Genomic DNA, 15,331 nt, shown 5'->3' with positions numbered 1-15,331 from the left:
ACCAGATGATGTAAGAAAAGAATATATGCGTACCTTTATAGGGCAGGTGCCTAAATCCCTCAAAATGCCCTAGCTCTTGATGTCTTCTTTGGAAGTAGAGAGTTTCTCTTTAAATTCAAACCACATGCAGGAAAGATCACTTGTGAAGAACTCACATTCCCCATTGGTTCCAAGTCTATACAGGGTCTACTGAGACCTTGTCAGCGTTAGATTTCAATGAAGTGATACGTGAGGGACTTGTGTGTGAATAGCAGCTCTTTTAAACACACCATGCATAGGTTTTCCAGTCAAGTATACTAAAAGTAGGTTTGGTAGCCTCGGTGTGAGTCATGAGTTCCCGAAATGCAATTTTGCTTTGTTATTAGTTGCTATTATTAGCAAGTAAAGCTATTGATACAGTTGTGGTTGCTTCTGTGTCATAGCGCCTAAAAAATTAAGTCTCAAGATTAAATCTTCAAGGTATACAGGAGAATTCCCGTCATGAGATAAAGAGACAAATTCGCAGTAATGAGCTCAAACCATTGGGTTGTGTTTTGCCAAGTTGAAAAGCCATGAAAGTATCGTTTTACCTTCTTTGAAAATAAGCACAGAGGCTGGGGAGATAGCTCAGCTGCTAGAGTAATTGCCTTGCAAGCACAGGGCCCTGGGTTCGGTCCCCAGTACCGCAAAAGAAAAAAAAAAAGAATGTTAAAAATAAGCACAGATTAGATCCCAAATACAAGTAAGGCACATGGATCCTGATCTCAGCCTTCTTTGGCCGTCTCCGCAACAAAGATTGCAGCTACGAGTGTTTGGCAAAGCCTGGTTCCCCCTTTGAGCTAGTGGGTCACTCCCCTGCCTCGGTGACCTCAGAGAAGCAAACTTGTAAATGAATTGCTCTGGAATCTGTCTGACTTATGCATCTTCTTTTATTTATTTCATTTTTGCATTGAAAACATTGCATTTCTGTTTCCTTATAGAGTAGTGTATCAAGAGCCTGTGTATGGCAATAAATTACTGCAGGTATGAAATCCCAACTGGTGGAACAACTCATCACTCTGTTGTGGGTTTGCTGTGAGATCCTTACTAACCAGACAGTTCTGGGGAGGGGAAACACCCTCTAACACAGGAGGAGGAGAGGCTAGCTGAATTTTCCAGTTTTGACGTGAGTTCTAGGTTAGAGGTGGTCACCCCCATGTCTTCAGAGAGGTCCATGACTGGGCTGGTGCTATTTCCCTGTCTGAGGTCAGCCAGCCACCGCCATGAACCTGGCCGGATCACAAGCGTGTCAAATTGGAGGTCTAAGCTCAACTCTTCATTTCTTGGCTTTATCTGGACTCAATTAATATAAATTTAGCAAAAAAAAAAAAAAAAAAAAAAAAAGCAATTAGAGGGTCTCATTGAACCAATTGCCTGAGTCGTATTTTTAGTACCTTCTTGGAGTTCACTGGAGTGTTTATCTCAGAAACCTTCTATATCCAACACGGGCTGAGCAGAGCTAACATTTAACAACCCTCCCTGGTTTTGTAGTAACTGATCAGGAATTTATTTCACCCTTGCCTAGCTCTCAAACCTTGTTTCTCACTGTGGAAGCAACCCCCAAATGAAGGCCCAAGTGACTGAATTTGTAGGAAGAAAAAAAGAATCACCACATCTGTTGCTGACGGAGTCTCCAGATTTGGCCTATTACTAACACTGAAACTGTCAAATAAAATGAAAGATGAATATCAAACCTAGGATGATTCATGGGAACTTTATTACATGAGTTTCCTGTCACCTGCAATCCCCATTTTTATTCAGTAGTAAGTCAACTAGTAAGGTTCTGATTATTTTTTTTTTAGCCACGAAGATTGATCCGATTTAAATTTTTCAAAACTTTTATAACCCACAAATATGGAAAAGGGGTACTTGGACCTAGGAAGAGGCAAACAAGTTAAGATCCCTGATATCAACTTTTAGGGATCACATTTCAAGAAAACTGGATTTCTGTTGCCAGACTTCACAAGTAGCTGAAGGTATAATACAGACTAACTAAAGAATCATGACTGGTATTTTTTTAAAAGTTTCCCCTTTTCCAAATGTTCTTGTAAATGTTAGCACACTGAATACAATTTGAGTTGTGTGTATACAAATATACCTGCTTGGCACAAAGTGAGTCCAGACCCGTGGCGACACCTTGAGAGGAGAAAGCCCGTCTGTGGTCAGGCCCTTGGTGCTGTCCGAGCCCTGGTACTGAAGGAAGCATGCACCCTACCCAGGAGCACATCCCTGCTCCAACACATGAAGGTTTACCTCTCTTCCTAATGAACTCATTATTTGGCCTTTAGAACCTCCTTTTTTGCAGAAAGTATAGTCTAAGGTGAAGAGTTTGGTTTCCACCACCAAACTACCTTGAGTAGTTCATCAATTTGCTTCAGTTTGGATCTCCAAAACTCCACAGGTGGAATAGCCTGCTTCATCTAGTGTAACCCAGCACCTCCCCAACCTGTTTGGTATGGAATCTTTCCTTTTCCTACCACCAGTAATGTTTCAACGGGCACAGTTTTGAAAATGCTTTATCAGAGCATCATCTGAGGTCCTCAGCATTGGGCTACACCAAGGGGCCTCCAGGATTCACTGAGAGAGCAACCATCTCAGTCTATGAGAGCGGGTTTCTCTGGAGGCCTACCTTTGGTGATGGTGTCCACTCAAATCTTATTTTGATATAAAGTCCTGTTTACATGTTGCTGCCCAAAGTAAAAAATGAGTATGTTTTTTACAAGTTTTTTACAAGGATGAATAGAACAATGTGGTGTGTGTCTTTCCCTTTTCCTGTGGTTTGGTGGCAGGAAAAATCTACTTGTCAATGGCTTGATTTTGTCATGAGGTCTGGGAGGACCAGATTCAGCATGAACAGGGTTGGTAACCTCGAAGAGAAGAGAGACTTCCTCTCTGAGACACAGAGTCAGGCAACAGCTGCTGCTCTTCTCAGAAGGCAGCAAAATAGAGAGCAATACTCTTGATTCGAGTCACCTTTTAAAAAGGCAAATTAAAGCAGTTTGTATTTTTGATCATTTTGCAGTGTATGCACACATACACTGAGTTAAGGCACAATGTGCTGTTCCCCTCACGTGTTCATGCAGAAGAAAACTGGCGAGGAAGACAAGGTAGCATAGAAGGATGGAGGTATCAAGCCACTTAACCCTTTCACCACGATGACTGCATATTTCAGGAGCCACTTAGACTGGTACTATCCGGTACTGCAGCCACCCGCTGCATGTGGCTATTTACATTCAAACTCAAATTACATAAAATCGAGCAAATTAAATATTCAGTTAGTCACACTGCCCACATTCCAAGTGTCCATGGACACTTAGGGCTATGGGCTAGGATGGCAAATAGCAGGGATCAGGGCAATTCTGTCATTAACATGTGGCTACTGGACAGCGAGGAGACCTCTGATCAAGGTCAAAGTCTTCTCACCTGCACTGACGGAAGTGAATGAAGACATATGCAAATGTACACAATAGAGAGCATTCCCAGATCTTCACGGATGATCACATCTGTGTTGTGGGATTCCATGTGTACAGACCCGCAAGTTGTGTCCCCGTGATGGGTATCAACCTAGGGAGGTTCTTTATGTTTTCTACTTGCACTATAACAGTCATTCCCATTTAGCAAACTTCCTACCTACTTCCTCTGACTGAAAGGATTGCAGAAGTTAGGGAGATAAGTGACATTCAAACAGGGGCATTTGCCAACAGGACATTGCTAGCAATCTTTGCTGGCACCAAAAGCCTAGTCATGCAATCATAATTTACATAGCACCTGATTAAAAAAAAAACCTATGCTAATTTTTTTATTGTTCTGGAGAAGAGAATCACACACACACACACACACACACACACACACACACACACACTTTTTCTCCACTCAGTTGTCAGCCAGCTGCAGCTAATGCCACCTAACAATCAGCTGGCCAATGAGCTCTAGACCCTTCCCCCTCATTAAGTTGAATATGCATACTCGTACACCTGTATCTTTGTGTACACATCAAGAAATCCAAGGAGATGAACAAGCAGATGAAAAGAAAGGCTCCAGAAATCCAGTGACCTTATGTCTCCTCAGCCCATCACTCCACATCTCGGACTCAGCACTAGGATGACAACGGCTTTGGTTTTATGACTCCCCGACACATTTAATGAGTTCCCCATTCCTAATTAGAGAACATGGTGTTTGGAACACCAGGTGGTGTCTAGCTAAGACCTTTGTTTTTATAAGGGAGGTTGTTTAAAAAAATACTGGCTCCAAATTATTGGTGATTATTTGTCAGGATGTCTCAGATGTGTCTTCACCAGTCTGAGCCAAAGCATGAACTTTTTAAGGATAAACTAGCAGTTTCGAGTTGTTTTGCAAGCTACTCTGCAAGTCAGCTGTGGCTAGAAGGAAATAGGAAATATTGAGACAGCTTCCCCGCTTCACCTACCTCCTCTCCTCTTATTTAGTTTTCCCTGAAAGTAGGATGAATGTCAGGACATCACAGTGCCCTTGGGACTTGACTGTTAGATGGCCTCTGACACGCCATTCTGTTCTGAGTTGCCCCTTTATGGTGAGGGTGAGAGCGCGTCCCTCAGGATTATGGGACTATACATTCTAATTAGAACCTGAGCAGTCCCTGTGTTTTCAGGGAAACTGGATTGTGTTTGTTAATTGTGCTAAGGTGGTCCACAGTGGTTGACATATCGCTGTGGTCCACTGAGCAGGAAGCTCGGTTCCTTTCACAGTTTGATAATCAAAGCTCCACTGAACACAATTCCTTTTGAATATGCCCATTTGCTCGTCCTCTTTGCTTAATTGAACAATTGCAATTACTGGTACATGCAACTAAATGTTAATTATTTCTTCTTTTCTGATTTTTTCTCTCTTAATGATTTTATTTACAAATTAGAAGACTTTATCATGATTTCCACACTGCATTCCCCATCTGAACCTAGGAGCCACATAGCAGTTTGATATTTTTAGACCAAAACAGAATTTTAGAGATGTGCTCACGATTCATTTTTATATGACTTATGCAACATTTAGAAATCCAAGGACAGTCCTCTTCAGTAGCCTTCATGGTTAAATGACCACATATGCAACCAGTTACTAGTAAGCTTTCAACCAAAGGGGTATCTGATTTTTACAATAACTATGAAAGTAAGACTTGGGAGGGTTTACTTGATTTTTTATAAGGAAATAATAAAGGATTGATTGAATAAAATTTAATATCTAACAAATACAGGTAAACCATGGTCAAGTTTGAAAATCTGGAAAGTTCAGTCCAATGTGTTCAGCCCAGAGTATTTAAATAACCCGCCACCCTCCTGCCCAGGCAATCGCCATTAACATGCAGGTATCGCCTTCAGAGGGGACCTGGGTTCTTCTTCGGGCACACGCTAACCTTTAACAAGCAGCGGGACTGGTTTCAACCCCTCTCTCTCCTGTGTTCGGTACTTCTGCTTTGATACTAAGCTTTCATTAACCTTGCGACTTTAGATCAATAGATTTGTGTACCGCTGTTCTGGTGTGGTCTCACCGCTGGGCGTCCCTGAGGTGGGCTCCTCTGCATCCCTAAGTCACCTTCTCCTTGTGTTCTAGGGTGGTTACGCTGCATACCGCTACGCCCAGCCCACCCCTGCCACTGCCGCTGCCTACAGTGACAGGTAAGAGCCCTTCCTTCTTGTGCTTGACAACTACTGGCAATTAACTTAGTCGATGGGACAGAAGACCCTCTTCCAGTCTTGCTGAAAATGCATGGCCGGGGGAAAAGCACCCAGAGGTTAGGTCCTGTGGTGAAGGTATACAGGCCGCACAGAGGGTGAGCAATCTCAACCAGTGCATTCCACACTCCCACCCTCTCTGCTCAGACATGGAGGCAAGAAGACTCTGTCACCGTGTGCCTGTTTTCCAGATCTCTTTATTCCTGTGATCATACACCTTGCACAAGCACAAACACACGTGCACACACACATGCACACACATGCACACGGACACTCCCTGCACAGCCTTCCCGTGGTCCTCTATGTAAATCCATGGTGTCAGCTAGCGGAGAGAAGCACAGAGAATGATCCTGCAGTCTCCCTACATTCCAAGCACCTTCTTTCCCTCCTTATGCACAGGGAAGCTTTCCCTCCCTGCATTTTTAAATTCAAAATGAAAGACTGGGAAGTGCCTCTGGCTTTTCTAAGGAGGTTCATTCTTTCTGGCAATGCCCAGGGTCCAATCCTACAAACACAAGTCAACTTTTATTTGCAATGCACACCACATGTAAAGACTGGCAGTGGAAGGGACCCAAGTGTGTCTGAGAAATACAGAAGTCAGAACGGTTGTGTGGGTGGCTTGATTCCCCAGGACTCACGAATGACTTGGTTCCTGGAACAGCAAGCTGTAGCTATTTTTGTAGAGGTGCCTTAAGAAAACAAAGTGTGCGTTTTCATATTGAATGCAACTCCCTGGCTCTGTTTTCTGAGGACATAAATGTGAATGTTCGGATGCTCTGCATGCACAAAGGTTGTAGACGATGCTTATTTTTGGTAATGACTCCTTTAATTTAAAAATATGTTTCATGAATAAAACAATAATGATAACAATTTGCATGTGTGGCTGAGGCATGCTGGGTCAGACAGGTAAGCGGGCAGCGTGTTAGACTCTTCAATGAGATGCGGCGGCCGCCACTGTCCCCCCACCTGGCCTGTGGTGATTGAGTCCCTATCTGGTTTGCTGTGGTGTGCTTTCTCGGCAGTTCCATTCCATTTCTCACAAGATGGGTGGGTGGTTCATTGTAGCCACAGAATTCCTCTGCAACCTAGTGAGGCAAAGTTAACCCCCCAATTTTAAAAGCTGAACTTGGAAGACCCATGCATAAGCTCATAACAAGCGACTCTTTGGAGAGAGAGAGAGAGAGTTTTGATCTGCTGTCTGGTTGTCACAGGCATTATTTTCTTATAAATAGCCATAACAAGTTCTTGAGGCTTAGGGAGCCTTCAAAGAAATCCAAACCATTGTCAAGACATAGTTGTAAATACATAAATTATCCACTTACCCAATAACCAGTTGCCAAGATGCAAAATGTTTTCTATAAATTGTTATCTTCAATACACTCTGATGCTGGAGTAGGAAAACAGGGTCAATAAGGCTAATAAAAATGATGACTATCTCAAAATACTCAAGATCATTCTACAAATGAAAAGACTTAATGCTATTAAATTCCAAACACTGAGAATTCGCAGTTATCAATTGGGAAGTGGTTCTGCTACAACCCTTAATTATTTTTATGAAAATATCTCTAGATGCTAAATTCTCAAACACCCACTTTGTATGTAATTATAATCACAGTAACTTTAGCCTGCTGTATAATTATAAGAATCTTAAATGGATTTATTTCTTTGAATGTTTATCTTGCTTCTCAGTATAAGAGCATCCATCCCCAAGTTGAAAAAAGGTTAATTACAAAATTACAAAATCGCCTCCTTCAACAAGACCAATCTAGACATTTGAACAAAATAAACAATGTTTAATTCTATTCTTCGATAGAGCTACTTGAGAAGCTCGTCATTTCCACTTGCATTCATCTAAAATTCAGTTATAATTTTCTGCATTTTAGAATACCGTGTATGCAAATATATGTATAAAATCTGTCATTTTAATATTATTAAGATTTCTCATTGGCAGTATATACTTCTGAAAAAGTGCCCTCATTCTTGGATTGGTAAATCTTTAATAACTCTGCAATTCCCAATTCAGTAGGACCGTTTCAGCTGAAGAAACCAACTAACTCTGTTCTCGCCCACATAATTGGCCTCTTGTTGTTCATTAGAGACATTTGCACGTTAGGTCTTCTTGGTTGCTGTGGAAATTGATCACCAGCCCTCCCTAACTCTATCGTGAGCGAGATCCTTGTCACACATGGAATTATTCATGGAAGTAAATCCAGTAATACATGAATTACCAGAAAACAATCCCTAAAATGATATTTCTGGTTTGATTTATGAAGTGTCTCTGTTAAAACAGTGGGGCTTCCTCTCATTTTTAGTAAGCAGATATGGAGAAAGAAGGTCCTTCTATAAAGGCTCACGTTTGGGGGGAAAAATGTGAAATTTTCAGAACAGCTTTTGAATCTGTATTAAAGATGCCATGTATCTAGAATTTATCTCGGGGCAACAGGATGATAAATTATTTTTACACGCTCACAGCATAAGATCAGTAGTCATTGACTCTGAGCTCCTCTTCTCTGGAAGATAGACAGGAAGACAAAGAGATAACCTTCTTAATGAAAAGAAACGCCTTCGACACAGGAAGGAAAATCAGCAGGCATTGAGAGTGTTTTGGAAATGCTCACTGGTTGTCAATTTGATCAAAAGAAAAACGGCAACAAACTTTCCCTGTAATCATGAGATTCACTCATCAGACCTTCTTGAAAGGGAAAGAAGTTTGATGTCCCCCGTTGGTACAATTTTACCTTTTATCAGCACAAATTAAGCCCTCGTCAAATTAAAGATTCAGGGACCTTTGAAAAACATTGAACTCCAGTAACCTCGGGACTGCCCAGAGGTCTTCTCTGGGCCCCTGGCAACTCCCTGCCCGTCATCTTCCTGGTAAATGATCACATGCTGAGTATCTCGGAGCACCCCAAGAGTCTCTGAGTGTTGGCCTCCAGAACGAAGACCATCTGGTGTGGGCAGAGATTTTCCCAAACGAAAAAGACTGAGCTGAACTAGGTGATTTTATAGTCTCGTTGACAAATTTAATGGGGATAGGCGAACATCTTTTCTTGGCATCGAGGAAACATTTGGTAAGCGCTTGACCTCACCCAACCTTTGAATCTCACTTTGATTTATGGGAAGGTATCCATCCAAAGTCTCAATGAGATTGTTTTCTGAGCTTGAACCAATCAAAGCATGGCGGTGGTGCCTATGGTCATCTGGTCATTGCATGCCACTTGGTGTTGCTGATGTGTTCGTGTTTCGTTCTGGATTCGGCAGGTCCATCACATTAGCTCCATGAATGGCTTGCTTGAATTATGCCTGGGGCAGGCTTCTCCTTCTTGATTGGCTCTTGGTTTCTGTGTGTAAGATGACTTGGCCCTGTTGCATCTTTCAGCAGTCAAACTGGGGTTGAGGGGTGGGGAAGGTTCCCTGGGCCGTGAATGGTGCCACAAATGTCTAGGAAAATACGTGTGACGTGCACGTAGCTTGGAGGAAAACATCTCTCTAGAAAGACAGACATCAGTCATCTCGTCCTGCTTGCTAACACTCTAACATTTCCTAATGGTCAGTGCATGAAAAGGTCCCTCATGTTCAGGCAGAAAGTAGCCACAGACCAGTCAGAGAAGAAAGCAATACCGTGTTCCAGTGTTTCACTCGGAAATTTCATAGCAACACCATTGCACTGAGAGTTACCAGGGGCCATTTCTTCTTTCACTTAAAACATGCATTTCCTTTGAAAATCCCTGAATGCCAGGAAGCTTTGGACATACTCTCAGAGCACCAGGACACATGTTGTCCCTAGGCTGAGTGAAGGAGATTGCCAGTCACAGGATTGTATTTATTTTATTTTATCCCTCTTTTGGTTTTTTGTTTTGTTTTGTTTTGTTTTGCTTTGCTTGGTTTTGTTTTTCAAGACCTTAAAGTTTCATTGTCAGCAAGCACGCTCTATGAACTTGCCGTAAGCAATTGTGTATTGATCACCCTAATAGGAACCCCCTGAAATGCCATAGGATCAGTGACCTAGCTCCCCGCACCCACACCTATGCCGGGGGGCCTCACAGGGGACTCATGAGTGCAGCTAGGTAAATCTTAATGCAAGAAAGGGAGGGCTTTTCAAGTTCAGGCAGACATGTAAGGCACACGCTAGAACATCATTTAAATCTGATGCTCACAACCCATGAATAAAACATTCTATTTCAGAGAGAAATAGATTAGTATTTCTTTCTTGAACTCAATAGCTGTAAGTGGGCATATCTTTGGGGTCAGGGAGGATTTGGGCTACTCCTCTTTAAAATTATTTCAATGACAGAGATAGATGGCATATGTAAACAGATGGTTAGATGCAGGGATGGTGCAAAGAGAGAGAGAATAGATCAATGCACCGGTGGGTGGGTGGCTGGGTGGAAGGCAGGAAAGAAGGAAGGAGACAGAGAGGAAAAGAGAAAAGAGAAAGAAAAAGACTGTCTCTGCCTTCCATAACACTTCATCATAAGCTTAACAACAGTAAACAGAACTAACTCAATCCTTAGTCCAAGCGGAACTGAGGAAGTAGAGGGCTTTGAGCTGATTGCCATCGGTGCAGGCTACTTTCTATCTGTTTTAGGAGTGTTATTTATTTATTTTTTTTCCTGGACTTAGATTAAGTAATAGAGAAATGCTGTTGTTAAGACAGGCAAATAATTGCATTTAAAATGATACACCATTCTATTTGGAGTCCTTATCAAATGACATATAATAAACCTTAGGGAGCCATCAGCATATAAAGCATATAAGCATCCTGAATGGGATTTTAATTTACCAACAAAGGGCCTTTCCTTCATGGAAAGTTTACTTAAAAAACATATCATTGCAGTTTACGGACTTGGTGATTTTACCTTTCTTGCCGTACGGTAGAACTCGGAAAGTTTAATGTGTGGACTGTGAGGATCCTGCTCTGGTGAGGGCAGGCAGTGCGAACTGGACAGCAGAGGAGTGTTCAGAGTCTCCCAGGCCCCTGATCCCAGCCGAGTCTGATGAGGGTGGATGCTGTTCCAGGTTGCAGCAGTAGCAGCCCTGGTGCCTGAACTTTGCTGTGTGTTCAGGAGAAAGCCCCAGAGGGGTGGATATGCTTAGCTGAAGCAGGATCTCCCAGACCCAGCGACAGCTGTGGTGGCTCATTTACTATGTACCAAGACAGAGAAGAACTTGCACAACCTGACGGGGTCCTCAGCTGCCTCTTCAGGGAACACGCAGTCTGTATCCGGCTGCTAACAGTGGCTCTCCGTCTATAAAATGAGGGTGATAGTAAATGGGAGAGATTTTTTTTAAATCCCATTTTATTTTTAATGTTCTTGTTTGGCAAAATAAGTATTGGCAACCTGATGCTGGAGTTCTTATTTTGAGAAATCTACTTGGAAAAATACAGAGAGCCCTTCATGCCTGGTTGGTGAGGACAGCATTCCAGGTCAGCAGGGACCGACCGTGTGGCACACAGAGGCTTCTGGGGAATGAGAGGACCCCATGGCCCCTTGTAGCTGAGATAAGGGTTCAGGGTCAGGGAGAGCTATTTTGAAGTCAGAGTCTAGACTGTTGAGTCAAAACCTGGTAGTAGTCAAGAGTCCTTCCTCTGCCCCTTGTCTGGCTGTGCTTTGTTGAAGTTGTTATTTTTAGTTTATTTTTTCTCTTTTCTGTTATTTGCACTCATCCTGATGAGCTTCCTTGGTTTTGCAATAAAAATAAAATAGAAGATGCTCTGTCATCTTGTAATAGGAATGTGGTAGAAGCGAGTTCCCCGATACCTTTCTTTCTTTTCCAAGTGCCTAGAACACTACGTCCAGCCTGATATTGGAACTGGAGATTGAAAATGCATATGTACACATGCAGATATATCCTTACAAATCATTCTTTTACTTTTCTCCCTAAAGTTCCCTTTCTCATCAGATTCAGTGATTTTCTCAGTGGTTCAGGGTCCTTAAGAAGGAAAAGCAAAGCTAATTATTGCAGGCAGTGCTTGGGCAACTAGAAAGATGGCAGGATTGTGAGATGCCCATTATAAGGTTCACATGCCAGGAGAATTCAACTTCCCTAATGAAACAGACAATATAGATGACAGTGCTCCTTTTAAAATGGTTCCAACTGGGCCTTCTCCAAAAAAAATCACCATCACTAAGGTAATTGCATTTGGTCCTGAGCAGCCCTCCATTTCTCTACTGAAGCCCCTTGGTGCCTGCAGGCTGGTTCTGAAGTGGTGTAGAGGAGGGAACGTACGACCTTTCCTAGTGGCACGACTGTGACTTTTGCCACTTGAGGCCACAGATGCCGAACTCTTAGTGGTGAAAAATGGCAGGGCTGGTCCTGAGAGGTCTAGTTCCTGAATGACTCTTACTTCTCATTTTCAGACATCGGATGCACACATTAAAAGAAAAAGTTCAAATTTTTGTTTCAAGAAGTAATTGGCATTGGCTCTTCATCTATAGTGGTGTCTGAGCAACCGCTAAGCACTATTGGATGGATATGTAGTGGGAGCAGTTAAACATAAAAAGGACCAGTCCTCTAACAGTCCACAGACTGGACCAACAAGGAGCTGGGGAGGCATTAAGGGAAATTCCAAACCCAATGGACCATAGCTGGTGCAGCCACGTGGGGAGACATTTTTGCCGGTGACAAGACAAGGTGTAACACTCCTTTGGTCATGTCATAGCCTAATTACACACTTTCCAGGCTGCAGATCATTGACTTGATGGGCCACAGAAAAGCAAATAAAGCTTGTATATCAGGCAGCACCATCAGGGCCCTTGAGCTGTGAAGGTTTAGAGGCAGGCTAGCAACCTGGCATTTTCCAAGGTAGGTCAGAAGCCTCTGGTGGGAAGGTGCTCTCCAAGGTCTCTGGATGAGCCATTTCCATGCAAATACAGAATGCCCTTCAGAGAAGACAGTGACCCAGTAAAGTGGAAGGAGGAAAAACCCAGGAGATAGGCTCCCGGCTCATGAAACGTTTGTGGATGTGGCAATAAAAATGAAACCCTCCACTTCTTGGCCTCATTTTCTTTTCTCCTTGTTGTTATTGTTCATTTGCATGTTGTTGTTGGTTTTTTTGTTTTGTTTTGTTTTTTGATATAAGATAGATATTATCTTTTGGGATTAGATTGCAACTTTTCACTAAAAATCCTAACTATTCCCTTTAAGGTGATCAAAGCAAGTTCTGATTCAGTACAAATGAACCCAAGTTGATTTCTGTGCCCAGAAGAACCAATTTCTGTTTATATGTGGCCGCTCTTTTATTTCCATATTTCTGTGCAGCGCAAGCATGTGAACAGTCATTCGACAGAAATAAATGACTTCTTATGGTTTTCTCCCTGGTGTGGAGCACAGTGATGGATTCCTCTGGAATTAGATTCTCCTCAAAACCATAGTGCATTTCATATTTAATTAACATACAGAGCATTTAGAGCAGGGGCCATTCTCAAGAGAGATGGGAGGTTGCTGAATGAGAACCAGAGAGTGTCTCCATCAAGAGGCACCAGTCAATTTTGTCATTGTTTCTGGGCTCATTTTTGTTGCAATGCAATGTGTGATCTTTCCAATAGATTAATTGATTTTGAGGAGCCGAAACATAAGCAAGGAAAAACACCCTTCTCCCTCCATCGTCTTGATCATCCAGATTGAGATGCTTGGCCTGACCTGTAACAGACGTCCATTGACCTTGACCTTGACCTTGACCAGTGGTTCCCCCGATCACTTACCATCTCCCTGCTCTCCGTTTTGGAGAGCTGTCAATGGTCCAGCCTCCCTGGAAATTCATTCTGTATGACTTCTTTCTTCCTTTCGCCTATGGCCATGGTTAATCATTTCCTTTACCTCCAGAATCAAAGGGTAGAGCAAGTGATTCCATCCTCATATCTTGTCGATGATTGCATAACAGACTCACATTAATGTGAAATGTGACCTAGAAAAATCTCATTCGATTTCTGTTAACATGATGGAACCTCAGTTACCTCATCTGCATCATACCAATTAGAATCAGACGAGATGAAAGGGAACATTAAAACTAAAGGAGGGGATGCCAATGTCATCAATAGTAACCCAATCTGATTGACAGATAAGAGTGTGAATGATGATTTGTAAGCACTAGATGCATCGTGGGAATAGTGAGCAATCTGCATTCATTCTAAAGTGTGAGTCAGTTTTAGAGCAGGCAATCTCTGAGCCCTTTGGGACAGGACAGTACCTGTCTGTGTCAGGATAGAAATGGGATCTTTCATGCTCAATGCACTTCTCTCTGACTTGCACACTCTCTAGAAAGTCTTTGCTACAGAGGCACAAACTAAGGTCACAGATGTAGATTTAAGGAAGGATCACGTCTCGGTAGAGTTGTTTACTACGTGAGATCATACAGGCAAGCAATCTGAACTATTGGATCTTCAACCAACCGCCTTCTCTGTAATGGGAGGCTGATAAGTGATTATTGCCCCATTGGGTGGTTGAAAATTCCCCGTGTGCCTTGACAGAGCCCTTCAGGTACAGCCTGACTTACAACTGTCAGCACATTATATGATGATAACCAGCATCATAAACTATGGGGGCCTTTTGTTCTGTTGTTGAGTTCAAAACAAGTTTCCTCGTGGGCGTGGTGGCACATGCTTGTAATCACAGAGGCTCGGGAGGCTGAGGCGGGAGGATCGTGAGGTCAAAGCCAGCTTCAGCAAAAGTGAGGCCCTAAGCAAGTCAGTGAGACCCCGTCTCCAAATAAAATACAAAATAGGGCTCCCCAACCGCTGTGGCTCAGTGGTCAGGTACCCCTGAGTTCAATCCCCAGTATCCTCAAAAAGAGAAGTGGGGTCCCATGAGCTCAGATTGTCTCCCCTCCACGTTCCTCTTTCTCTTTGGACTTTCTCTTCTTGCACAGGGGACAAATCAACCTGCCAGAGAGGCATCAGCTTCCTAGGGGAAATGCCGACGGCTCCCAGCATAAACCCAGCCCCGAGGCAACCACTGCCTTAGGTTTCTGCAAAGCCAGTTGCCTTCCCTGTTCCCTGGGTGGGGACAGAAGAGTTGATACCTTTCATGAGTCTGCACAGCCCAAAATATCAATGCCAATGTTCCCCTCATACAGTGATTTTACATTAATTTTTTCAATCATTAAATTTGCACAAGAAGTCTATAACATATGCTATTTTATATGCTATTTTTTTAATCCCCATTTTCCAAATGAGTAAAGCTAGACCCAGGAAGGTGAGATGATGTGGAAGATAGCTGGTAGCTATCCAGGGCATGGCTCCCAGATTGGCTGTTAGCCCTGTTCCTCTTGAGCCTAAGACAGAAACACAGGGGCAAATGGGAGGATGTCAAATGTCAGAGGAGCTGCAGTGACGAAGGGTCTCCAGCTGATGGAGATGCGCTTGCACCTCCATTTCCCAAACCCAGGGCTCCATGGGAGAATTTTCCCATTAAGGACAGGTTCACCACCCTTCTCTCTTTTTCCATTGGGGCATTTTTATGTATGCAATATTAGCAAAAGGAACTGTGTCTAAATGAAACATTTTTAAGTGTATCTTAATGTATTTTCCCTCTAGAAATGGAATCAGGATAGGTCCTTCAAGAGCTCTCTAGGTAATCTGTGTATTGTTTGCTTGTCTGTCTGTTTATAC

The 15,331-nt window shown here is 42.9% G+C and overlaps 1 protein-coding gene across 23 annotated transcripts in view; it reads left to right on the top strand.

Moving 5' to 3' along the window:
- The window catches only part of Rbfox1 (RNA binding fox-1 homolog 1), a 1,331,252-nt gene that overhangs the window by 1,292,022 nt on the left and 23,899 nt on the right, over positions 1–15,331 (top strand). For 13 of the 23 annotated variants that reach the window (XR_007106088.1, XR_007106087.1, XM_047533387.1 and 10 more), the window contains 2 exons: positions 960–1,002; positions 5,599–5,663. Coding sequence is in view for 21 of the 23 variants with exons in the window: in XM_047533387.1 (XP_047389343.1) it covers positions 960–1,002; positions 5,599–5,663 (108 nt within the window). In the remaining 2 variants the exon portion in view is untranslated. The remainder of the gene's footprint in view (positions 1–959; positions 1,003–5,598; positions 5,664–15,331) is intronic. The other 10 variants (XM_047533400.1, XM_047533397.1, XM_047533388.1 and 7 more) reach the window with 1 other exon arrangement.

This window comes from Sciurus carolinensis, chromosome 18 (genome assembly GCF_902686445.1).
Source record: "Sciurus carolinensis chromosome 18, mSciCar1.2, whole genome shotgun sequence".
Classification (NCBI taxonomy): domain Eukaryota; kingdom Metazoa; phylum Chordata; class Mammalia; order Rodentia; family Sciuridae; genus Sciurus; species Sciurus carolinensis.
The sequence above is the reverse complement of the archived record's forward strand: the minus strand, read 5'-3'. Positions and strand labels throughout refer to the sequence as shown.